At 35.6% G+C, this 27,582-nt stretch overlaps 1 protein-coding gene across 1 annotated transcript in view; it reads left to right on the plus strand.

Annotated features, from left to right (window-relative positions):
- Positions 1-27,582, plus strand: part of LOC125156200 (regulating synaptic membrane exocytosis protein 2-like) — a 184,693-nt gene that overhangs the window by 119,531 nt on the left and 37,580 nt on the right. The window contains exon 2 of the mRNA XM_047841968.1: positions 2,323-2,533. Within this exon, the coding sequence (XP_047697924.1) occupies positions 2,323-2,533 (211 nt within the window). The remainder of the gene's footprint in view (positions 1-2,322; positions 2,534-27,582) is intronic.

Raw genomic sequence — 27,582 nt, forward strand, 5'->3', positions numbered from 1 at the left:
CACTTAACTGACTGAGCCAACCAGCCACTCCTATTTTCAGCATTTTCATATGATTCTTACACGTTCCATCTTTCTGCTTCAGTACCCCATCTGGTCCTGCCTGTTGTCCACTTTTTTCTATGGATCTTTTACCTTAATAATTATAATCATTTTGAAATCTTCTGATAATTCCATCATTCTTGTCATCTCTGAATCTAATTATATTATTTTATCTCTTGACAATGGGTTGTTTATTCCATACAATTTTTTCTTGAGTCTCATGGTTTTGAATTTTATTTTTGCCTTAAAGTGGGCATGACTTTTCTGTCAGACTGTTAGTGTTGGGAGTTAAATCATCATCAAGTCACAGGTTCAGATAGGTTTGGACTTTGTTGTTGCCATCATTATTTTTAGTGCATTGCAGTCTTCAAATTGGGGGGAGTGGCGTGGAGGGGGCATCTCTCCTTATACTCTCGCCTTTTCCCCGGCAGTAGATCATTGATGCTTATTTCTTGATTTTAGGTTTGTGGCAGGGGCAAGGGTGTTCTGTTCTGTTTTCCTATTCTTTGTTTTTGATGGGACCTCGCCACCTGGGTCTTATGGATGAGGCTTGCTCAGAGTTCTTAGGTCCTTATTCCCATGGAAGTAAATCCGCTTGTATCTCTGATAGGTTTGGGACAGGAATTTCCATCCCTCCCCTAGTGATGAAAGGCCATTGATTTGAAAATAGGATGTTGGTTGAAGATGGTTTCCTGTCCCTCTTTCATGGGTAGAGTTTTTTTTCCTTTAAACTTTTCCTTAGCTGCAGGGGATCTACCTTTACCCTGGGATTACAGAGTTTCCTTCTTCTCCCTGTGGCTCATAGCTTGGTTTTTTTTTTAGGAGAGATAGTCTGGGGAATTATGCCTGTACCCCAGCAGCCACTAGGTACCTCTTTTACACCTGAGCATGTATACCCCTAAAGGTTCTTTGTTCTCATGGCCTGCTCGCAATCTTCCTCCTAAGTACCCAGGAGAGGCCTGCAGAAAAGTGCTTGCGAGTGAGCGTGAGCTTTCCTTGAGTCTGGGCCCTTAGCTATTCCAAACTGTCATGTGAGCCCACACCTAGCCTTTTACAATTCGTTAAAATTTTAACTGATTTCCTCTTACCTGCCTGTATGGTGGCCCCTCTTTCTCCTTCTCCTCTCCTCTGCCGAAGGTGGAGCAGTGTGCTTCATTTCTCTTTGGAGGGGCTTGCTGCTGTTTGCAGTTCAGATTATTTGTTTGCCTTATGTCCTCAACTCTCTGAAGGGCTCAGGAAAAGTTATGATTTTGTAGATTATTTAGCCTTTTGTTACTCTTAGGATGGGAGTGACATTATTTACAACTTTGTAAGTTCTAAGCCGAGTTCATTGTGGTTTTTAAACATTTTTTTTTTTTTCTGACAATAATGGAAGTGAAAAGTTTTATCCCTGTTTATTTTTAATGAGTAAATAATACCTTTTTCTAGGTATCTTTTTTCTTATTTTGTTTTTAAGGTAAAAATTGGCCTTTTATTTGCTAGACTCCTAATATTTCAGTGTTTTTATAGCCAACTAATGTCCAGACTGTTGGACAGATTTAAACAATTAGTGAGAGCACTCATCCAGTGTTTTCCCCTCTGTTTGGATTCTTGAGATCACTGTAATTGAGAGTTGTCTCAATGATTTGAAGTTCATTGGTTCTGCCTGTACTGTGTAAGTCAAATTAGCTCAGTCTATTTCTAAAGCTAAACTGTTGAAAAATGCGATTTTAAATATTTTAGGGTATATGATTGAAAATACATTGCAGGGGCGCCTGGGTGGCGCAGTCGGTTAAGCGTCTGACTTCAGCCAGGTCACGATCTCGCGGTCCAGGAGTTCGAGCCCCGCGTCGGGCTCTGGGCTGATGGCTCAGAGCCTGGAGCCTGTTTCCATTTCTGTGTCTCCCTCTCTCTCTGCCCCTCGCCCGTTCATGTTCTGTCTCTCTCTCTGTCCCAAAAATAAATAAACGTTGAAAAAAAAATTTAAAAAAAAAAAAAAAAAAAAAAAGAAAATACATTGCAAATGGCAGATAGAAATTTTGCAGTTATAACTCAAAGAGAGATCTCTATTAGCATGTATCAGTTGGCTCGTAAATTAACATGTATATCAGAGAGCAGAACTACTTGCAACACTCTTGTGATTTGCCACGTAAGATGTTATTCTGTAATCAGAAAATAAACTTTTTATTCTTTATTCTCATTTTATGAGTTTCTTGGATATAAGATTGTATATCGATTGCAGTAATTACTATTTTTTGTGAGCCCATCAGGAAACCAAATTTTTCTTATTTGTTTTCTCTGCAGAAAACTTCATCAGCAGTTTGAAATGTACAAGGAGCAGGTGAAGAAGATGGGAGAAGAATCACAACAGCAGCAAGAACAGAAGGGTGATGCCCCAACCTGTGGTATCTGCCACAAAACTAAATTTGCTGATGGATGTGGCCATAACTGTTCGTATTGCCAAACAAAGTTCTGTGCTCGTTGTGGAGGTCGAGTGTCATTACGTTCAAACAAGGTACAGAATGAAAACCACACGTAATTCTGTTATAGTTGAGCTTATAATATTGTTAAGCTAATTGTGAATACAATGAAACAGACAATTGAAATTAATATTCAGGTTAGCCAATGAATTAAAAAAACTTCTAGTGTCTTCATTTTAGATAAAAGAAATTTTTAATCTTTCCTTTCAGTTAAAAAGATACTTGTCTCATTGTTTATGGCCTTTTTAGCTAATGGTTTTGTTTAGAATCATAGGATCTTAGACTTTCAAAGATGATGAAAATAATTTATAGATCAGTTGGTCTAACTCCTTTATTTTACAGGTGTAGAAAACTCAGATCCAGGGAGACCAAAGGTCATTCTTCGTGTCACACAATTGATTAATGTTAGAGCAGTGACACTGCTTTTTCCATTATTACACATAATTTTATAAACTTTGTAGATCTACTCTTCCTTTGACCCCTGTTTCCTCTCCTTTTGAAAGAGGCTCTTTTCAGCTTTGAGAGTCTGTGTTTTACAATTTTGTAGCTTTTGAAGCTACACTACCCTTTATTTTTGTTTTGACATTAATGAAATAAACATTAGATTATGGAATTTAAAGAGGAAATAATGAGATGTTTTAGACTCATCCTAGATTTTTTTAGTTTATCCATCCACTTTAGGGAATATCTAATGCTACCCAAAGAATGCTTTTTGAAATAAGCAAAAACAGTATTATAAAATGTTTTCCTTGGTAAGTTCTTTACAATTTACATTTGTATCCTTGCTAGTATTTTATCACTCAGTTCTTAGGTAATTTTAAAATAGGGAGCTAATGTTTGTACATACATTACTCACACATAGTTATGGGGATTTGTTCCCCTGAGTAATTTCATGTCTCCATTTTCTCATTGTTTCCTGTTTCTCATTATTTTGTTTTGCCCAGAATGAATCATTTTCTGTTTTTTCCCCCCTAATGTTTCCTCCTGGTTTACCTGATTATTGTTCTTTACCTTGACTAGTTACATTGGCTACAAACTCCAGTACAGTTCTGAATTGAAGTAGTGACAGCACATATCCCTGTTTTGTTCTTGTTCTTAGGGAGGAAGCATTCAGTCCTTCATTATTAAGTATTATATTAGCTGCCAGCTTTTCATAGATGCCTGTCTACTCCTAATTTGCTGAGAGGTGGTGTTTTTTTGTTTTTGGTTTTGGTTTATTTGTTTGTTTTCACATCAGGAATAGATGGTGGAAATTGCCAAATGTTACTCCATCTATTGAGATTAATCATATTTCTTCTTTGCTTGTTAATGTGGGGAACTACATTGGTTGATTCTGAAATGCTAAACCAACTATATTCCTGGGACGAATCCCATTTGCTTATGATGGGTTGTCCCTTTTATGTAATGATGGGTTTGATTTGATAAAGTTTTGTTTACAATTTTTGCTTCTATGTTCATGAGTGTTAGTGTCTGTAGTTTTCTTTTCTTGTAATATGTTTCTTTGATTTTGATATCACAGTAATGCTGTCCTGATAAAATGTGTTGGGAAGTATTTCCTCTTTTTGAGTGTTTTCGAAAAGTTTCTGTAGGATTGATACTCTTATCCTTTAATATTTTGTAGATTTTACCAGTGAAGACATCTGGGCATGCTGTTTTATTATTTTTTGGGGGGAGAGGGTTAAGTACAGTGTCAATTTCTTTGGTAGATATAGGTTTATTCAAGTTATTTACTTATTTTTTTTTTTGAACGAGCTTTGGTGTTTTTCAAAGAATTTCTCCAGACCCTTATAAATTGCCAAATTTATTGACATAAATCTGTTCACAGTATTCTATTATTATTCTTTAATATTTGTAGAATATGTAGCGATGCTACCTCTTTAATTTCTGCTCCTGGTAATTTATATTTTCTCTCTTTTTTCCTGCTTAGTTTGGCTAGAAATTTATCAACTTTAATGATCGTCTCAAAGCACTAGTTTTTCGTTTCATTAGTTGTCTCTGTTGGTGATTTCATCTTTGGTCTTTATTATTTCTGCTGACTTTGGGTTTAATTTTCTCTTTTTCTGGTTTCTTAGGTGGCAGCTGAGGTCTTTGCTTTGAGATGTCTCTTCTTTTCTAATATAGGCATTATGTGCTGTCAGTTTCCCCCAAGTACTACTTCGTTGACATCCCCAAAATTCTGATATGTTGTCTTTTCATTTTCATTCTGTTAAAAATACTTTCAAGTTTTCCCTTTCTTTTTAGAGCCATGAATAGTTCAGAAGTATGTTATTTATTTTCCAAATACTAGGGAGTTTCCAGAGATCTGTATGAGTTTCTTTATCCCTGGTAACATTCTTTGCTCTGAAGTATGGTAATTACTTTTAATTTAATTCTGTTGTGGTCCTAGACATACTTTGAGTGCCTTGAATTCTTTGAAATGTATTGATACTATTTTATGGCCAGAATATGGTTTATTTTGGTAAATGCATGTACTTTTATTTTTTGATGGAGTGTTTTTAAATGTCCTTTAAGTCAAGTTGGTTAATAGAGTTGTTAAACTTCACTATATCCTTTTTGATCTTTTGCTTATTTATTTGATAAATTATTAAGGGAGGATATTGAAATATACAACTATACTTGGATTAATCTGTTTCCTTTTGTAGTTCCTTTTTTTTATTATGAAATTTATTGTCAAATTGGTTTCCATTCCTTTTGTAGTTCTATGTATTTTTGTTTTTGTTTTATGTATTTTATTAGGTTCTGTTTCAAATGCATAAACATTTAGGATTATTATGTCCTATTAACTAATTGTCCCCTTTGTAATCATGAAATGACTTTCTTTATCCCTGGTAACATTCTTTGCTCTGAAGTCCACTTTGTCTAATTTTAATAGAGTTTTCTATTAGGTAGTATTCACATGGTTTATGTTTTTCTCTTCCTTTACTTTAGAATAGTTTGTGTCTTCATATTTAAAGTATTCTTCTTATAGGCATATAATTGGGCCTTGCTTTCTTAGCCAACATGACCATCTCTGCCTTTTAATTGGGGTATTTAGATAATTTATATTTAATGTAATTTTTGGTATGGTTTGTTTGAATATATCATTTTGCTTTTTTTCTGCTTGTACCATCTGACTTTTGTTTGTTTTTGTTTTTTGGATTTCTTTGAATTAGTCAAGCACTTTTTAGGATTCAGGTTATGTCCTTCATTGGCTCATTAATTTTGTTGACTCTGTTTTATAGCTTTGTTGGTTCTTTGTTTTGTCATTTTATTACTCAGTTCAGGATTTGAAGCATACATCTTTAAATTATCATTGTCAGTCTTAACTGATATTATATCATTTTGTGTATAGTATAGTACAAGAACCTTCCAATAGTGTATTACCATTTCTACTCTTTTGGACTTTATGTTATGGTGTCATATATTTTACTTATTTTATAAACCCCACAATACTATTATTCTTTTTTATTTAAAAAGTTTATCTTTTAAGGAGTTTTAAATAATAAAAAGAAATATTGTATATTTTCTGTTGTCATTATCATTTCTGGTACTATTCATTTCTTTTTATAGATCTGTATTTCTATATGCTATCATATGTTATCTGTCTGAAATATTTCCTTCAATATTTCTTGTAGTGTGTGTCTGCTGATGTTGAATACTTTCAACTTTTTATGCTGAGAATTTTGCTTTTTATTTTTATTTATTTATTTTTATTTATTGAGGGGGAGAGAGAGCATGCAAACAGGGTAGGGGCAGAGGAAGAGGGAGGGAGAGAATCTCAAGCAGACTTCATGCTCAGCAAGGAGCCCACCATGGGGCTTGATCTCACCACCATGAGATCATGACCTGGGCTGAAATCAAGAGTTGGGGGTGCTTAACTGACTGAGCCACTCAGGCGCTCTTGCTTTTTTTTTTTTTTTTAAGATTTTTTTCTAGGTATAGAATTCTGGGTTGACAGTTATTTTCTTTCAGTATTTTAAAGATGTTCTACTATTTCAAATTAGAAGTGTGATACTATTCTCATTTTTGTTTTTCTGTATGTAATATGTCCTTTTTGTCTGATTGTTTTTAAGATAATTCTTTTTATCACTGCTTATGTGCAACTTAATTATAATGTTTGTGTATTTTTATTCATGTTTCTTGCGTTTGGAGCTTTTTTGAGCTTTTTGGATCTCAGAGTTTATAGTTTTCATAGGGTTTTGGAAAATTTTGGCCATTATTTCTTCAAATATTTTTTTGGACTTTTCTTTCTTTTCTTTCAGTAACTCTCATTACCTGTACATTAGGCTGCATGATATTGTTCCACAGCTCACTTAAGTTTTTTTCATCAACCCCATTTTTAGCTTTATCTTTGCTTTTCATTTTATGTGTGTTTTATTGGTGTGCTTTTGAGTTTACACTTTTTTTTTTTTTTTTGGCAATGTCATAGCTGCTGTTAATACCATTCAATATATTTTTTCATCTCGGACATTGTCTTTATGTCCAGTATTTCAGTTTTGGGCTTTTAAAAATTATCTTCTATTAAAAACAATCTTCTATGATCTATTTAAGTTTTGAACATGTAGAGTACATGCTCTGTAATAATGGTTTTGATGTTCTCTTCTGTTAATTTGAACATCTCCGTCAGTTTTTGGGTGGTTTTGATTGATCATTCTCATTATGCTATGCATTTTCCTGATTTTTTTATATGCCTGTATCTCATGTTGGGTGCCAAGCACTGTAAATTTTACTTGTTGGGTCTGGATATTTTTGCATTTTCATAACTCTTCTTGAGCTTTGTTCACAGATGCAATTAAGTTATATGGAAACAAGTTAATACTTCTGCATCTTGCTTTTATAAATATTAGGTTGATCTGGAAAAGTGCTCGGTTTAGTACTAATTATTTTCTTCTACTGAGTCAAGGCTTTCCTGAGTACTTTAGCTAATTTTGTATATGCTTATTACATATGAATTAAGAGATTTTCCAATCTTGTTGGTGGACACATCCACTGTTCGCTCTAACTCTTCAGGTTATTTTTTTTCCCCCTTTCCTGGGTATCTTCTCACATTCATGCTTACTCATCATTACTAAGCTGAATACTTGAAGGGATTGTCTCCAGTTATCTGGGGCTCTCTCTCTGTGCATCTTTTTCTTCTCTGGTAAGTTGGCCACTGAAATACAGCCATGTTGGTCTCTTCAGATTGTCGGTTTATTCTCTTCTGCTGAGGATGTTTGCCAAGCTGAACTTGAGCTCCTCTGTACTGCTCTGCTGTCTGGAAAGTCTCTCAATGCACTAAAACTGGGGCAATTGTAGAGCTTATTTTGTTTGTTTCCCATATTTTAGCTATCTCTGGACTTCTTTGCCTGATGTCCAGTATTTTGAAAACCATTCGTTTATATATTTTTCTTGTGTTATATTTTGTTTGCCAGGCAGGTGGAGAAATCTAGTTCTTGTTACCCCATTTAGGCCACAAGTAGAAGTCTGTAATGACATCTGACTATAGTTTGCTTGAAATTATATATTCTGGTTTCTAACGTATGGTCACTTTATGCTGAACAAAGTTTTAGTCAATAAATTAAGTAAAATTAAGTAAAATAAATTAAGTGAAATATTGGAATGCCCCTTGGAAGTCTGTTTTATTGTAGAACTATGAAACTCTGCATGTTGTAGGGGTGCCTGCGTGGCTCAGTTGGTTTTAACAAGCAGCCAACTTTGGCCCAGGTCATGAGCTTGCAGTTCGTGGGTTCAAGCCCCGTTTTGGGCTCTGTACTGACAACTCAGAGCCTGGAACCTGCTTTGGATTCTGTGTCTCCCTCTCTCTCTGCCCCTCCCCTGCTCACACTCTGTCTCTCTGTCTCTCTCTTTCTCTCTAAAAAATAAATAAACATTAAAAAAAATTTTTTTTTTAAATCTCTGCATGTTGTGGATTAGCTTGGTGGATGGTTTATGGGAGAGGGAAGGAACCCAAGGCAGTATTCCCTACTTTTCTCATATTTTTTTCTTATATCTGAGGGATGTGTTAGGAGAATGAAACGTAAGTAAAAATAATCTAGATTTTTAGCTCAAGAAGGATAGCTTTGGGTTTCTTTTATTGGTTTTCTGCATTTTCATTCATAATCTACTTGAGGAAGCATTCCTTTGTATGATATGTATAAAGGTTGTCTATATTCTAAATGAAAAAAGTACTGAGTTCAGTTTTTCTCTTTTCACATTGGATCATCCTATGTATGCTCTGCTGCCTTATGTAATAGAAGGAGGCTTTTGCTCTCAATAGGTGCTAAATACACTTTTTGATTTATCATAGCCCCAAAGGATTAAGCTCAGTGAAATTTGCTCAGACTATTTTTATGGAGTAGAATAATGAGAATACAAATATTTCATCGCTTAAAATTTAATTATAAAGCTATTTTAAAATTATTTTAGTAATCTCCTATGAGAACAAGATAAAATAACCTTTTGTTTTAATTTTGAGGCTCTTTCATGTGGAGCCATCCTTAACAATTAATTAACTCTTTTGAGATACATTTATGATTCAGCGAGAATAAACTCAGTGCAGGACATATGGAAATACCAATACAATAAGATTTATGAAATATTGATTTCATTTATTTCCTTTTAAGATGATCCCCCTTAGTAAATTAAAGCTATATATTTAGTTCAGATTGAAAAATAATGACTTTATAAGGAAGAAATTATTTTGTAATCATAGAATGGTGATTCTAATAAGACGGACAATAAAGGTTATATATAATGAGGATTATTTTAAGCTTCAAAGCATAGCAACATTAATTTTTTTCTTTCTTTTGCCTTTTGGTGGGAAAAATAGATTACCATGTGCTTAAAAGATAATCTAATTTTGAAAAAGTAAAGACTATACATTTTTCAAGATTGTATTAATTTACAAGTGTAATAGATGTGATTTTTTTCACTAGAAATTATATCAGTTTTGAAGCAGAATGAATTATAACTTTAGAATAGTTATAAAAGAAAGTAATCCTGAAGCAGTCCCTTAAAATATATTGATATATGTGCGTTGAAGATATCACATGCTAAGAGTGAAATAATATAGACATTTCTACTGCATAACCAAGTCATTAAGTATCACTTACATGCAAAAAAATTTTAATGATTAATTTTTAAATTGTTCACTGAGAGATAAATGGTGATTCGAGTATTTTTGCAATCCTTCAGGTAGGTTTTTATTTTTTAGAAATTTCAAGTCATGGGGTGCCTGGCTGGCTCAGTCAGAAGAACATGATTCTTGATTCTTGATTCATGATTCTTGTGATTCTTGATCTTGGAGTCATGAATTCGAGCCCCACACTGGGTATAGAGATTACTTAAAATAAATTAAATTAAAAAAAATTAAGTCACTGTGATTACCTGCAAGTCTTTGACTAATGTACTAGTATAATATACAATTAGTTCCCATACACCCAAGGCAAGTGTATGATATATGAGTTTTCTTTTAGACTTCATAGAATTGCTACCTACCAGTATATCAAGAAAAAATTGACATTCTCCCGGAAGAGAATGGCTTAAGTTGAGATAATAAAAGAACCAAGTTTTGTTTCTGCCCGGGTGTTGTGTGACTGTGTGACATGTCTTCACTTCACGTCTTAGTGCTTCTGTTTTAAATGAGGGGCGCCTGGGTGGCTCAGTCGGTTAAGCGCCTGACTTCGGCTCAGGTCATGATCTCGCCGTCGGTGAGTTCAAGCCCCGCGTCAGGCTCTGTGCTGACAGCTTAGAGCCTGGAGCCTGTTTCAGGTTCTGTGTCTTCCTTTCTCTCTGACCCTCCCCTGTTCGTGCTCTGTCTCTCTCTGTCTCAAAAATAAATAAACATAGGGGCACCTGGGTGGCGCAGTCGGTTAAGCGTCGACTTCAGCCAGGTCACTATCTCACGGTCCGTGAGTTCGAGCCCTGCGTCGGGCTCTGGGCTGATGGCTCGGAGCCTGGAACCTGTTTCCGATTCTGTGTCTCCCTCTCTCTCTGCCCCTCCCCCGTTCATGCTCTGTCTCTTTCTGTCCCAGAAATAAATAAAAACGTTGAAAAAAAAATTTTAAAATTAAAAAAATAAATAAATAAACATTAAAAAAATTAAAAAAAATTTAAAAAAATCTGTAAAATGAAATCATCTGTGATTTTTAAGATGTTTTCTGGGTTTGACATTTTATGATTTTAAAATTAATACTAGGTAACTCATGCAATGCTTGAAGTACTTAAAAGTACATTCATTTAGCCAAATATACTTACTACTTAAATAATTTTAAAAAGGGAATTGAGAAGCTTTCATTAGTTGTTATATGTTGCTATATCTAGTACACTTTGGTTTCTCTCCCCATCCCACATTTGTATGACATGGGAGTGTTGAGGGCACCACTTAAATTTTAGTAACTGTGTTCATAAGCATTTGAGAAATAGGTAAAACTTATTAGAATAATACAATTCGTAGGACCACCCTTAAGCAAGCTGCCGCATTCGGTAGATCCTGAACTTCAAGCCTCTGAGCTCTCATTAACCTAGAATATGTGTGAATATTGTTAAAAAATGGTTGTAGAATTTAAAAAGAAGAATTATTTCCCCTCATTGATGTCAACCTCCCTTAATGGTACAGAATAAAATAGGGACTGCGAGAAAAAAATCTAACTTGCAGAATCTTAGGATATTTACACTTCCTCATACATATGAGCATCGTGGAAGGAGGCAAAACAATGTTGCAAATTGAACATAAACGAAAACATTTTCACCAAAGTTTACACGAACTCACTCCCTCTTCATATGGCATCTTTATATAGTTTTCATCTGGCTCAGCCCCCATTTCTGTCACCTGTATAGCATGATTCAGTGTGGGTAATATTACCGAGAAGAGCAAGGAAGCTTACAAATACTATTGTAGTTATCTGTTTGGGATTGTTTCTCTTCAGGAGCCTCTGGATGATTCCATAGGCATTTTATACTCTTGAGGTATGTGGCAGTGGGCTTGAAAGTGAGGTCGTGTACCCCTGCTGTGGAAGGAAGGAAGGCTTTCTGGAGAGTAGATGAATGTGAATTACTTAAAGGGCAAAATTTTCCATATGTATTCTTTCATTTTTTTTTCTCTTAAAATTGATCCACTTGAGAACATTTCTGTTTTTTGAAATTTTCTTTCCAACTCCCTTTTACAATTGCACTTATACTCTTCAAAGAAAAGCATGCTTCTTAACCCAATCTAATGTGGATAATGTATTGCCTCAGGATGTGAAAATTTCTGGGGTGCCAAACAAAGTGACAATTCTAGAATGTACTGTCCATGAGGGTAAAGCAGTGAGAGGTTTTGTAAGAAATATAGAAAGGGGCAGCACCACGTTTCATTCAGGCAGCAGACTTCTGGCAAGACTCTGGTGCCTCATTTCTCTTTTATAATTTTGATGTGAGATGATTGTCATGGTGACCTGTAGTGGCACATTTATTTGAATTTAAAAATGGAGTCAGACTCTGAGAGAAAGTCAGATTCGTCTGATAGTTTCTCAACATGGCCTCGTTTTGCCAAAAAGGTTATATGGCAGACATTTCCCCTATATTGAATGAGGTAAATCCGCAGCCCCAAGATTTGATAAAAATATTATTGAAGTGTACCTACAATACACAGCATGTCTGGAAATGTATCCTTTCCAGCTATTTACACTTCAAATTTAAATGTTATCTTAAAAATGTGTGAGGAGTACATGGTTTCAGAAATTTATTTTAGAAAAAAGAAAAAAATGTATGCAGACTACTGATATATAGCAGGTGCAGTGTATGCTTGGTTAATGGCATATGTGCGTTTGAAAGCTTTGCTATTTATTTGCTGTCTACTTGCTCCTGACCACTTGGTGGGAAGAATCCTGCTCAGTACCTAATATCCTCATCAATAGGTGAAGTTAGCTCCTTATCCGTAGGTAAGATGAGCACTAGGTTAAATAGATTTTACTTAGCTTGTTTGGGGAAGAATAATAATAGCATTTGCCATGAATTCTAATCATAATAGTAGACTTTATGTTAGTTTACTAGATAAGGGAATTTAGGATGTCACCAAAACTGCCACATAGTTAAATAGATACTAGGTAGGGGAGCACAAAGGACATGTAATGCAGACAATATGTGAGAGGAGGGTTAGACATAGTTATGAATTTCTCTACCCTTTTTAAGTGAAATACTCAATAAATCTCACCCAATTCTTTTTCAAACGTTCCCCCCAAAATGTTTGACTTCAAACATAGGCACAGAAATAAACGAACTCGTGTCTGAAACAAAAGTGTTGTTTTTTTAAGTTAAAAATAATTCTGATCCATAAAAAGAAAGGCCATAAGGGGACACAAAGAAACTTTTGGAGGTGACAGATATGTCTGTTACCTGGATTGTGGTGATGGTTTCATGGATGTATGCATATGTTTAAAGTCATCAAATTGTATACATTAATATATGTAGTTTTCTAGGTATCTAAATAAATAAATTGATGGCCCATTTGAAAAAAAAAAAGGACTTAAGATTCTTCTTTTGAAGTCTTGTCTTTTTAACTCCCTTTCAATAAATATATTAGAATACCACTAAGTCTCACTTAGGTCAAAACAGAGTATGTATTTTTCTATCACTGAAACAACCCCAGATCTATTCCTTCTATAAATTTTAGCTTTTTTGAATGATGCCACTATCTGTTGTTCTGTCACCTAGACCAGAAAACCAGGTATACTCTCAGGTTTTTGTCCATTGCTGTTCTTCCCCCCACAAATATTTGGATTTGATTATTTCCTCTCTAATCTACAAGAGCCAATAACTGCTGTCCTTTTTAGGCTTTGACCTTCTTCACCTGGACTAATGTTCGTCTCCTTAATGGTCTCTCTCCTCCAGTCCAGATTCCTCACACACAGCCCTCCCACGTCCCTACTGTGATATTTGTAAAATGCTGATCTGATTGTTTTACCTCCTGCTTAATAACTAGTTAATGATGACTCATTGTTTGAATGGAGTTTCTAATGGCATAAAGCGCCCTTTCCCTATGATTCGTACCCTGCCTAACTCGAGACACATGCTTCACTCCATCCTGTTTGCCCCATACAGACCACACTCCTTGCATTTCTCTTAAATTATTACTGTTGTTTATCTCTTACGGTTTTGCTTACCCTGCCACTTTAATCTGAAACACAGCTCTGTTTTCCCCTGGACCCTGCTCCTACCCATAAATAACCCCTCCCCACCTGATGAACACGTCTTCTTCTTTTTTTTTCTTTTTCTGGATTTAAGCATCATCTCCCCATGATGCTTTCTTTGGGCAACTCATGCGAGTTAATCACTCACTCTTTTGTGCCTCAGTGGATTCCAAAGACTGCTAATCTAGTACTTTTAACATTTTATGATTAAGTGGCTGTATTTCTCTACGTCCTCCTGTTTACTGTAGGTTTCCATGTACTCAGCATATAATAGGTCAGTATAAATACCTGTTGAGTGAATGAATGGAAGAAAGAAATCTGGTGTACTCATCATGGGATGTTATTTTGAGAGAGGTATTGTCTTTTTCTCTTTTTAATTATTTATTTATTTTTTAGAATTTACATCCAAGTTAGTTAGCATATAGTGCAATAATGATTTCAGGAGTAGAATCCGGTGATTCATCCCCTACATATAACACCCAGTGTTCATCCCAGAGAGTGTCCTCCTTAATGCCTCTTACCCACTTAACCCATCCACCCACCCACAGCCCCTCTAGCAACCCTCAGTTTATTCTAGATATTTAAGAGTCTCTTATGTTTTGTCCCCCTCCTTGTTTTTATATTATTTTTGCTTCCCTTCCCTTATGTTCATCTGTCTTGTATCTTAAATTCCACATATGGGTGAAGTTATATATTTGTCTTTCTCTGACTAATTTTGCTCAGCATAATACTCTCTAGTTCCACCCACGTTGTTGCAAATGGCAAGATTCCATTCTTTTTGATTGCCGAGTAATTCTCCATTGTGTATAATATATACACACACACATATATGTTTCAGATTAAAGTGGCAGGGGAAGCAAAAACATAAGAGATCAACGGCAATAATAATTTAAGAGAAATGCAAGGAATGTGGTCTGGCTGGGGCAAACAGGATGGAGTGAAGCATGTGTCTCGAGTTAGGCAGGGTACGAATCATAGGGAGAGGGCGCTTTATGCCATTAGAAACTCCATTCAAGTTTCATTCTTCTTTATCCATTCATCCATTGATGGACATTTAGGCTCTTTCCATACTTTGCCTATTGTCGGTAGTGCTGCTGTACACATTGGGGTGCATGTGCCCCTTCGAAACAGCACACCTGTATCCTTTGGATAAATGCCTAGTAGTGCAATTGCTGGGTCATAGGGTAGTTCTATTTTTACTTTTTTGAAGGACCTCCATACGTTTTCCAGAGTGGTTGCACCAGTCTGCATTCTCACCAGCAGTGCAAAATGGTTCCTCTTTCTCTGCATCCTCGCCAACAGCTGTCATTGCCCGAGTTGTTAATTTTAGCCACTCTGACTGGTGTGAGGTGGTATCTCGTTGTGGTTTTGATTTGTATTTCTCTGACGATGAGTGATGTTGAGCATCTTTTCATGTGTCTGTCGGCCACCTGGATGTCTTCTTTGGAAAAGTGTTCAGAGATAGGCATTGGCTTTTGATCTGGCTCCTTGCTGCAGCTCAGCACTGTGATAATGTGTTTTGAAGATGGCAGTCTAAACCTGTGAATGAATAAATAAAAAGGCAAACTGTATAGGCAGTATGTAATCGTTGCAACTCTTAGAAGAAGGGAGTAGGCTTGACAGAGTAATATTGTAGTGGTGCGAGAGGTGGTTTAAGATTGGTTATATAAGGTAGGCAAGAAGAGAGAGACAAGTGATGGTAGTTTAACTATGTAGAGTATACAGCATTGATAGAGAGGGGAATCTACCTTTTTGGCAATGGAAGAAAGCAGAAGGGGAAAGACTAAATATTTAAGAGAAGGAGTCTAAGGGGAGCTGACATTAGTTTACTAGGTGACTGGGGAACTAATAATACAAAGTTGTACAAATATACAAAGAATAGTCATTGGCAGATGCAGTTGCCATATTTAGTCACAAATAGTGCTATGACTATCAGGAGCACGTATCAGACAGGAAAGAGAACAACGAAAACAATGATATAAGTGAGAATGAGAAGGTAGATTAACATTTACATTGATCTTCAGGAGAGGCAATGTGGTTGGTTATTAGCAGAAGCCATAAGACAGTAAGGATGGTCATAGGGAGAGTTGATCATAAGGAAAAATGGTCAGTATAAAATTATTTTAGGGGTGCCTGGCTGGCTCAGTTGGTTAAGCTTCTGACTCTTGATTTAAGCTCATGATCTCCCGGTTCGTAAGTTCGGGTTTGTGAGTTCGAGCCCCATGTGTCTGCATTGACAGTGCAGAACCCGCTTGGGATTCTCTCTCTTTCCCTTTCTCTCTACCCCTCCCCCGCTCACATGTACACATGCATGCTCTCTCTCTCCCTCAAAATAAATAAATAAACTTAAAATTTATTTTAGAAAATAAAATACATTTTTAATAGCTTTTAAAAATAATTTTTAAATATATATGTATTTGTACTCTGAAACTTTTAATAAATGCTTTTGGATGTACTCCAACTGTGATAATTATGACCTAAAATAATGTAGTTAGCAATGACATTACAGGAAAGATACATAAAGCCAACAGAGGACGCTGGCATTAGAGTGGCAGCGTGGTGTCGTGGCTTCAGCACAAGTTCTGGCGTGAGAAGTTTGAATCCCAGCTTTGTCACTTACTAGCTCTGTGACCTGGTGCAAGATGCTTAATCTCTGCCTCCATCTCTCCATTTGTAAATAGAAATAACAATAGTGCTTATCTCACTAGGCGACTGTGAGGATAAAACGAGTCAATATTTGTGAAGCACTTATTTTGTGTTTTTTTATTCAATGAGATCATCAGATTTGTGTGCTGGGTTAGTGTATCCCTTATGGTGGACCTAGACCTCTACTTCATCCTCTTCCTCAGTCCGGTGTTAAGAGCCTTACTTCTCAGTATCTCCTAAATCAGCCCACTTCTCTCCATTTCTCTGACTATGACTGTAGTTCATACTGCTCTCGTATTTGCTTCTTGCCCCAAATATTTCAACATCTTCCTAATTGTTCTCCCAGCTTCTGGACTTGTCCCCTTCCAACAGCGTGCACTTTGCAGCATAGTTGAAGGCTCGGTAAATAGTAGCTAATAATATTGTGCCTCTCATTTATAAATCATATGATAGGTTTTTTGCTTATTTTTTATTCCTGTTGAAAGATAATAAAGATATGATGGCAATAATATTTCACATATGTACTATAGTGAAGTTTTTCCTGTGTCTGTTATAGCTAAAATTTAACTTATTTTATCTGTTCAGAGGGATTAACTATTAGCCAATTCATTAGCTATGGCTTCATTTTCTTTCTTTTTTATTTGTGCAATGTGCATTATTTTGTTTAAGTGTTATGCTTCTCAGTTTCAGGCAAATGTTAATATGTGTTCATATGTTAATGTGAGGCTTTAGTTCGGACATATCAGTTGTAATCTAGTCATTTTCAAATACTTTTATTCCAAATATGCCAGGCTTGTTTGTGCTTTTGTGCTTTTTGCATTTTTCATTTTGTTGCATAAAATAGTCTCCCTTACTGGTCTTGCTTGACTTTCTCTTCTTTATTCTTTAAAGATCTGCTTACATCTCAGAAACTTTGTCTTAATCCTTTTTCTTGAAGTCCTGTTATCTCCTCAATCATTGGTGTTTCTACAGTGTTTTGTTGTTTTCTTGCTTTCGTAAGTCTCTCTGTTATGCAATGATTTTTCTTCTCTTACTACATTTAGTTCTTTGGGAGGAACTGTCTTAATTTACATCTTAGATGTCTTTTTTAAAAATTTTTTTTTTATATTTAAAAAAATTTTTTTTTCAACGTTTATTTATTTTTTTTGGGACAGAGAGAGAGCATGAACGGGGGAGGGGCAGAGAGAGAGGGAGACACAGAATCGGAAACAGGCTCCAGGCTCTGAGCCATCAGCCCAGAGCCTGACGCGGGGCTCGAACTCACGGACCGCGAGATCGTGACCTGGCTGAAGTCGGACGCTCAACCGACTGCACCACCCAGGCGCCCCACATCTTAGATGTCTTATTACATCTCAGGAATCTAGTGTAGTGCCTGATACATATATAATGAGTGGTCCATAAATGATTTTTGTTGGTCTAAATTATTAGCAATAGAAGTCCTGGACTGTGTACAATAGCTTTTATATGATCTTTAGTTTTTTAACATTTGTGACAGGTGAAACAGTCAAGAACACAGTAATGTAAAGGATGCAGTCTTGTCCCTTCTATGCAATATCTATGTTTCATATTTTAGAATATCAGATATAGAACTACATGCCAGGCACTGTATGGAAAGCTTTTCATATTATTTTATTTCAGAAAACCCTATAAAGTAAATATTAATTCCCTATTTTGCAGACACAGGCTTAACTTAAGAAAATTGTTATTTAAAAATGTTGTGGAATCTGTGTGGTTCAGTTGGTTAAGCGTCTGACTTCGGCTCAGGTCATGATCTTGTGGTTTGTGAGTTCGAGCCCTGCATCAGGCTCTGTGCTGACAGCTCAGAGCCTGAAGCCTGCTTCAGATTCTGTGTCTCCCTTTCTGTCTTCCCCTCCCCCACTCACACTCTATCTGTCAAAAAATAAACATTAAAAAATTTTTTTAATGTTATTTAAATGTTATTTTATTTATTTTTTAAAAAATTTAAGTTTATATATTTATTTTGAGACACAGAGCAAGCATGGGAGGGGCAGAGAGGGAGACAGAGAATCCCAAGCAGACTCTGCACTGTCAGTGCAAAGCCTGATGTGGGGATCGAACTCACAAACCATGAGATCATGACCTGAGCCAAAACCAAGAGTTGGATGCTTAACGGACTGAGCCACCCAGGCACCCCTTTAAATGTTATTTTAAGAAAAGGTGGAATTTTAAGATAGGTCTGTCTGATTGCAAAGTCCTTGCTCTTAGTCACGACTATTATTGCCACTTATCTTTCAGAGAGCAATGATCCCTCAAAATACATGATTTTACTTTGTAATGTATACGGAATTTTTTAAATTTATGTAAGTTCTTATAACATATCAGATCATTATCATTACATTATCACCTTGCCAGTTATCATTTCTTTATGTTTTAGTAAAGAGAAATGCAACAGTTTTTAACTTCAGAATATCTAAGTACGTTCCCCTTGGCCAAATCATGCATCTCATTGTTTTCTTTTCCACATTTATAGTGGGAATCTATGACCCAAAATTGCCAATTGTAATCAATAGCATGTTACCTCTAATGGTTTTTCTAATTAATTTTTTTCCTTGTAGTTAATAAAGCTTGGAAAGCTTCTAAATTAATGGGACATAAATAACTTTTGGAAGCAATATGCATAATTCGTATAGAATTTTGTCTACTTTTGATAGTATATGATGAAATTAAAGATAAACAGTGATGCTCTGTTTTATTGTCTTTGTACTTAAAAGCTATTTGCCTTAAGATTTTTCAATTTCTCTCTTTGAGTTAATTGAGTGTTAAATTGGGATTTTATTTGTGGAAAGAACATCCCCATTTTTCTGATGTTTGTTTCTTTTATTGCTTTTACACAAATTATTGTGTTTACGTATCTTTATAAATTCTAGTATATGGCGTGCTCTTGCTTGAAATATGTGGAAAAAATTTTCCTTTTAAAATGTTTATATTTCACAAAATGCAATTTAGACTTTCTCAGGATTTTTATTTCACTAACAAACTCTTAAAAACTCTTGCTTGTTTTAAGAATGGAATTAATTTTTTTTTTGTTTTTTTTTGTCTTTTCTGTCTTTTCTAACTTGCTTTCGTGGATATTCACACCAGGAGGACAAAGTGGTTAGAGTCTTTTTTCTGTCTAATATTATTTTTTTCTTGTTGCTATTATTGCTAGTTTTAATTTTATAGCTGTATTTAATTTGTATGCTTCTAAGTGTTTTGTTACAGCCATTGTGCATGATAATTGCTATACATTAATATATTTGAAGCATGCTATCTGACTTTACTGAAAAACATATTTCATTATATTATAGATGAAACTTTGATTATTTGATTCTTAAAAAAGCTTGCCTCTTTAGCGTTTTGTACCTTTTTAAAGGAGATATCCCAGCATTTTTCATTGTGATAAGAATTCCTTTAATCTTCTTATGTTTCTCTAAACTCATTGTATTGGTCAGAGTTTTTAACAGAAGCTTCTGAGTTAGTATAAAGATATAATCTTTGTAATAATGAGTCTCAACAGCATCAAACATGGATTTTCTGAAGTACATGTTTATACTTGATTTGAGTATTTAATATATTTTTATTTTTCTTAACAATATGTTTTAGAGATTGGTGAAATGTCTATGTTGTATGCACATGTTGATTATTAGATATAATTGTAATTAAAAAATTCTCAGATATATAGAATTTGACCACAGGTAAGATTTGAATAATCTGCTAATGTCTGCAGAAGTCTGATTTGGGTTTGGATTTGGATCTGCTCTGGAGATGTTGACTTCCTGCAAAGCACAGATAAAAACTTTCCTTTCTGATTCCTTTGGTGAGTCAGACTAAAACTTGAGGTCTTTTCAAGTTTTCCAAATTTAAATTAGCATGAAACCTAAAGAGAAATCCTTTGGCTGATCTCTTCTTTTTTGTGGTTGGAGAATTTTTATTCTTTTTAGTTTTCAGTTACTTGGTTGGGATAACGTAGGTGTTGGCAGATATTGATGTGGGTTCAGAATGAATTCTCTAAAAAAATTTTTTTAATGTTTATTTTTGACAGCGAGAGAGACACACACAGAGACTGAGTGGGGGAGGGGCAGAGAGAGAGGGAGACACAGAATCTGAAACAGGCTCCAGGCTCTGAGCTGTCAGCACAGAGCCCGACGCGGGGCTCGAACTCATGGACCGCAAGATCATGACCTGAGCTGAAGTCGGATGCTCAACCGACTGAGCCACCCAGGCGCCCCCAGAATGAATTCTTTGAGCAGAAAAGACACTGTGACTCTGTCACTATCCTTTTTAAATTTTTTTTTAAATACCTATAGGAATTCTACTAAACTTTTGAGGCAGTTTTGAGGACTTAGAGTCAATCACTGTAGACATGTCCCAGACTGGGCACCATATTCAATCCAGGGCAAGCTCCCTAGAGAACCTGCCAGTTTTCTACAAGCTAAGTTTATCAGCTGACCCTCAAGGAGTACAATTCAGGCAATTCAATACCTTTAGAATCTCTAGTGCTACTTTTGTATTCAGAGTTAACACAAGATACATGATGGTTTGATGATTGTAGTTTTCATAGTGAATTCTGACACCTATCCCAGAAACGAGACATTTGGTGATAACTTAGCTATGGAAATGACAAGATTTCATAATATAACAGATAGACTAACAGTATGTGAATTTTATGTGCATTAGAACATTTCAAATAAAATTCAACAGGGCTTTTTATGGTACTCTTTATGCAGCCCTATTTAATAGAACTTCCACTGATGATGAAAATGTTTTATATCTTCAGCATCCAATGCAGTAGACTCTAGTCACATGTAGCTATTGGACATGCAAAATGTGGCTAGTGCAACCGAGGCATTTAAATTTAACTTTTATTTAATTTTAATTAAATTTAAACAGCTATTTATGGCTAGTGGCTAAACAAACTCCAAGCTTGGGGGCACCTGGGTGGCTTAGTCAGTTAATTGTCTGACTCTTGATTTCAGCTCAGGTCATGGTCTCATGGTTGTGGGATCGAGCCCTGCTTAAGATTCTTTCTCCCTCTGACCCTCCCCTGCTCATGCTCGCATTCTTTCTCTCTCTCTAAAAAAGAAAGAAAGAGAAAGAAAGAAAGAAAGAAAGAAAGAAAGAAAGAAAGAGAAAGGAAGGAAGAAAAAAAGAAAGAAAGAGTAAGAAAGGAGAAAGAAAGAAAGAAAGAAAGAAAGAAAGAAAGAAAGAAAAAGGAAGAAAGAAGGAGAAAGAAAGAAGGAGAAAGAGAAAGAAAGAAAGAAAGAAAGAAAGAAAGAAAGAAAGAAAGACCAAACTTGGATAGTAAACATTAGGTGACTATTCAGCCTCTAAATCAATGCCCTGTACTATAGGAGCAGTATGATGTATATACTAGCAGTAGAGAGAAAAACTGTACAGAATGCAGGAAGGCTACACTTGCCAATGCCAATCTCTTATATAGCCAAGGAAAATAATTGACAAGGGACATCATCCTAAAGGGCAGAACCAGGGAATATGAATGACAATAGTCAAGGGCGAATAGCTGAATCAGGGGCTGCCCAATAGGATAGCCAAAGAAATTAAGGTATGTTTATGTAGGGATTGCTGTGTGCTGTGGACAGTTGACCACTGTATATTTCTTGTTCTTCCCATTTTTGAATGAGAATTTATGTTGCCATCACTCTGTTTTTTCTCCATCATTGTGTATTGAGTGTGTTGGGAACAGACAAGTTGTCTTTCAGTGTGTAGGTCAGTGGTTCACAATAATGTACACTAGACCATGATGGAGAGATTTTCTCTACCTCACGGATCCCACACTCAGAGCTAGATTTTGTAACTAGATGAGACTTTGGGATTTTCTCCCTTGGGGAAGGAGTGAATGTGTTATGTGTTTTATACATACATACATACATACATATGTATGTATATACATACACACGTATGTATGTATATACATACACACACACATGCACACACACACACACACAAAGACTTTTGATTAATTGAAAGAGCACACTGTTCTAGAACCTATTCAATGGCTATCTTAACAGACATTTTCAACTTCTCTCTCTCTTTCAATCCCCAATGGAAGGACTTGAAAAATATAAAATTTTTTAGTCCTTGCAACTGGGAATGACTGTGGCAGTTCTAGCAAATGAAATGTAAGAAAATTTATGAGGGCTTCTAGAAAGTCATGATAAAAAAAAAATAAAGTGTAGTTGGCACTACCTTTTAATGCAAAAGTGTTATCTTGAGCTTTACCAGCCCTTGGTGAAGGTGAGCCAAGAGTATCGGAATCATTAGGCATGCCATCGTTGAGCTGCTGGTTTAATCGTATCAGACACCTTTCTTCAGTGTGAGAAAAATATCTGCCCTCAATGAGTTCCTGTCACTAGTAGTCAGATTTTCTGTTGCTTATAGACAAAAACATTCCTAGTGGAAACATTACTGGAGATGTAATGTGCAGCAGGGAAACCCTACAAACATCCTGAGTTTTCTTCAGAAATATCAGACTAGAATAAAGAAATACATGTTGATCATTGCCCAGATACTCATCTATCTGCCTTTGCCTCTGTACGTGTTTGAAGAGTTAGGATCACTTAACACCTCAGGTTGCAAACAGTAAATTAATATGAATGTGTTGGTCTGAGAGATTGAATATTTGCTTAAGTATGAATTTATCCTATTTCGCATAGACTCAAAGAAAAAGGATTGATTGTATATATTTTTAATATACTTTGGATGTTTCTTTGAGTTTGTGCGAAACAAATAAGGAAACTGAATTTCTATGGTAAATTATTTGCCCATAGGCTAGAGCATATCTCTGTTTATCTTGCAATGAATACTGACCTATTCATGTCTAGTGAAAGCATAATGAAATTATAGCTTTGGGAACAAAGTGGTGCTCATTTCACTGTCTAGAGATAATATTATCTGTTTATTTAAAGACCACTGTAATGAGGATCTTAAATTATTCCTCTATCTCTTTTTATAATAGTGATCGAGTCTCTTAGGATACTAGTATCTCTTGAGACCCTGGAAAATAAAATTTTCACTCATTAGCGATGGACTGTTGACCTTTACTGTAAAAAGTAATGTTACTAATGGTTATTGTTATTGGAATGAAGGGTGTGGACAGATGATACATGACTTGTATTTCTCCCGTTTCGGGAACAGGAAGATTATCTGTTGGGTTGCAGCTGTAGCTATGATATTCAGGGCAAAGTGCTTTGTTTTCATTGAAATGTGATGCTTTTTCTGATGGAAGCACATTATTCAGGCTTCCATACCCTATACGTTTATCTAACTGCTCATTGTAATTCTCATTTGGAGTTGCAATTCAGCAAAAAGGTATTTTTCAAGTTACTGTATATTTGAATGTTCCATTTCATCTGGGCAATAGCTGTGCCAAGTTGCATTCCAGCAAATACTGTCTTAACGTGATAAATTAATTTGTTTGCATGTGCATTTCTACTTAAAAATACAAAAGCATGTATACAATATTAATAAAATTGTTCTACAAATGGGATATAAGAACTCTCCTAGGGCCAACTTTTATAATAAAATCACAACTTTCAATATTACTCATACCATCCCACCTCTTATTACAAGCCTGACAGAGACCAGAATTTGTACATTTTCAGCAAGAATACTATACAAACATCCAGAGTTTTTTGTTAGTGATATAGAAGTATTTTGAACTATATTGTTTAGCAACATACCATTCAACAAAAATGTGGAAAAAATGCATTTAGAAGACAGGAGGAGGGCGGGGAGATTGGGGAAGTAGGTGATAGAGGATTAAGAGGTTCAGACTTCCACTTACAAAGTAAATAAGTCACAGAGATGAAAAGTACAGCATAGGGAACATAATCTGTAATGTAATAACATTGGGTGGTGATGGATGGTAACTATGCTCGTTGTGGTGAGCACTGAGTAATTTATAGAATTGTTAAATCAATGTGTTGTACACTCGAAACTAATATAACACTGTATGCTAATTGTACTTCAGTAAAAAACAAACAAACAAACACACAAAACAGGAAGTTTTGAGTAAATCAAAAGACAGATAGGGATTGCTGAATATTTGCCCGGATATTTTATATATATTCAAATTTAGAGAAAAATTTATAATTTTAAAAATCATGCATCTGAGCAGTTGCATCGTTTTTGTAAATGGGCAAGTGAACTTTGAAAATCTGATTTAGGTCTCTTATGAAAAGGGATTAAAACTCACACCGTGGAAATTCTGTGACATGACACATGTGTGAAATAAAATATACTAGAGGGAAGTGATAAAGAATATATATGACAAGTGAAAATACTAATAACTAAATGTTGAAGGTTTTAGAGGTTGATGTTACTAATAAGAACTGATTTAAAGTGACTCTTAGCTTGGCTACGATAGAGATCAGAGGAAGTTGGAGAGACCACGATGTATATTTACAGTTGCAGCGTAGCTAACTTCTTGAGAGCAGGGATAGATCATACATTGTGATTATGTATTTTGCTACTTCTTCACCTTTTAGGCAACTTTTACTTTGATCAAATTATTCCAGTCAGGTATTCCATTCCATTGAATCTACGATTGAAACGAGACCTGTTTGTTTATCCTCTATGAGATTCCCATAACCATGAAATGCCATAGATGAATGTTTATGAGCTCCTGAAATAGGAGACAGTGTCATTGGCTTCATGCAGTGAAGGATTTGAGAGTTGAGAGTTAAAACTGAGAAATTTAGTGGTTGAATAAGGAGGATAAAAAAGAATAGTATATGATGACAACTAGAATTTTGCATTGAATGAAGATATTTGTGCGGAAGCCAATGTATGGAAGATAGAGGACATATTTGGGACAGGAAAGGAAGGCACTGATTGTAGTTATGGAGATACGGAGTTTGAAGAGCTTTTAGGAAACCAAGAAAGAGGTGTTTATTAATAATAACAACCGCTAACTGTATTAAACAATCATTCTGTATGAAGAGCACTGTAATAAACTTTTCAACGTGTATTATTTCATTCCTCATGACAACTTCTATTTAACAGTGAGTGGTGGGAGGCCTCATAGGGGCTGAGGTGGGATGCAACATGAAATGATTAAGAACAAAAACTCTATTTTCAGAATGCCCTGGTTTACAGCCAGGCTCTATGACTTTACTACTTATTATTATTTGGGCCAGTTACTTTACTACTATAAGCCTCACTTTCCTCATCTCTAAAATGGAGGTAACATTCTTTTTTTTATTGTTGTTGTAATATTCTTTTTTTGGCCGAGTAATGGTAAATTGAATATATATACCACATCTTTATCCATTCATCAGTTGATGGACACTTAGGTTGTTTCCACAATTTTGCTATTGTAGATGGTGCTGCTATAAACATCGGGTGCATGATCCCTTTGAATTAGTATTTTTGTATTCTTTGGGTGAATACCCAGTAGTGTGATTGCTGGATCATAGGGTAGTTCTGTTTTTAACTTTTTAAGAAATCTCCCTACTGGTCCCCACAGCGGCTGCACCAGCTTGCATTCCCACCAACAGTGCAAGAGGGTTCCTCTTTCTCCACATCCTTGCCAACACCTGTTGTTTCTTGTGTTGTTGATTTTAGCCATTCCGACAGGTGTGAGATGATATCTCATTGTAGTTTTGATTCGCATTTCCTAGATGGCAAATGATGTTGAGCATCTTTTCATGTATCTGTCAGCCATCTGTGTGCCTTCTTTGGAAAAATGTCTTCTGTTCATTTTTTAATTGGATTATTTGTTTTTTAGGTGTTGAGTTTGATAAGTTCCTTATAGATTTTGGATACTAACCCTTTACTGGATATGTCATTTGCAAATATCTTCTTCCATTCTGTAGGTTGCCTTTTAGTTTTTTTAATTGGTTGTTTCGCTGTGTAGAAGTTTTTTATTTTGATGAAGTCCCAACAGGTTATTTTTGCTTTTGTTTCCCTTTCTTCAGGAAACAAATTTAGAAAGATGTTGCTATGGCTGATGTCAAAGGGGATAGTGCCTGTGTTCTCTAGGATTTTTATGGTTTCAGGTCTCACATTTAGGTCCTTCATCCATTTTGAATTTATTTTTGTGTATGGGGCAAGAAAGTGGTCCAGTTTCATTCTTTTGCATGTTGCTGTCCAATTTTCCCATCACCATTTGTTGAAGAGACTATTTTTTGTCCATTGCATATTCTTTCTGGTGCTGTTAAAGATTAATTGACCATATAGTTGTGGCTTCATTTCTGGTTTCTCTATTCTGTTTCATTGATCCATGTATCTATTTTTGTGCTAGCACCATACTGTTTTGATCACTACAGCTTTGCAATATAACTTGAAGTCTGGAATTGTGATGCCTCCAGCTTTGCTTTTTTTTTTTTTTTTTCCTTTTCAAGGTTGTTTGGCTTTTTGGGGCAATGACATGCATGGAGCTAGAGAGTATTATGCAAAGTGACATAAGTAGTCAGAGAAAGACAGATACTATATGATTTCACTCATATGTGGAATCTAAGAAACCAAACAAGCAAAAGGAAAAAAGAGAGAGGCAAACCAAGAAACAGACACTTAACTGTAGAGAACAAACTGATGGTTGGCAGAGGGGAGGTGGGTGGGAAAATGGGTTAAAGAGATGATGGGGATTAAGGAGTGCACTTGTGATGAGCACTGGGTGATGTATGTAAGTGTTGAATCACTATAGTGTGCACTGAAACTAATATAACACTGTATGCTAACTGGAATTTAGGTGTAAACTTAAAAAAAGAAAAAAAGAAAAAATGGAGATAATAAATAAGTGTACAAGAACAGTGCCTAACCTATAGGGTTGTTTTATTTGGTTATTGATTCCTTCCCCAGGACTCTGAGTATCCTCTTTCCTAAGTGCCAAAAACGAAAGCAAAAGCCACCATCCTGCTTTAAAAATAAACAAAATCATTTATCATATTTTAACATAAAAGATAAAAGAGAACAATATATGGTATTGGTTTGGTGATTGTCCTGCGATAGTCATTGGGTCCAGTGATGATCTAACTGTCCTAGATGTATTCTTCCCCCGTTGAGTCTGCTTCGTCTCTCCAAGGCCTTGGTTTAATTTATCTCACTAGGACAAAACCAGGAGAAGACTTTTTATGGGCCACTTCTTTCTCGTACGGAGCTGCTTGTGAGTCCTCACCTCTGGGAGAATATGCTCATTTCTTATATTCATGATCCCTCCATTTTCTTCTTCTTTACAGCAGTCTCTGCTCTCAATGCCCCTCCCATGCAAAAGGCCCTTTCAGTTTCCTTAGCTCTTCCTCTGGCCCCATCTTGTCCTCTGATTCCTATGTCTCTCCATAGTATAATTCTTT

Source organism: Prionailurus viverrinus, chromosome F2 (assembly GCF_022837055.1).
Source record: "Prionailurus viverrinus isolate Anna chromosome F2, UM_Priviv_1.0, whole genome shotgun sequence".
In the NCBI taxonomy this organism is placed as follows: Eukaryota; Metazoa; Chordata; class Mammalia; order Carnivora; family Felidae; genus Prionailurus; species Prionailurus viverrinus.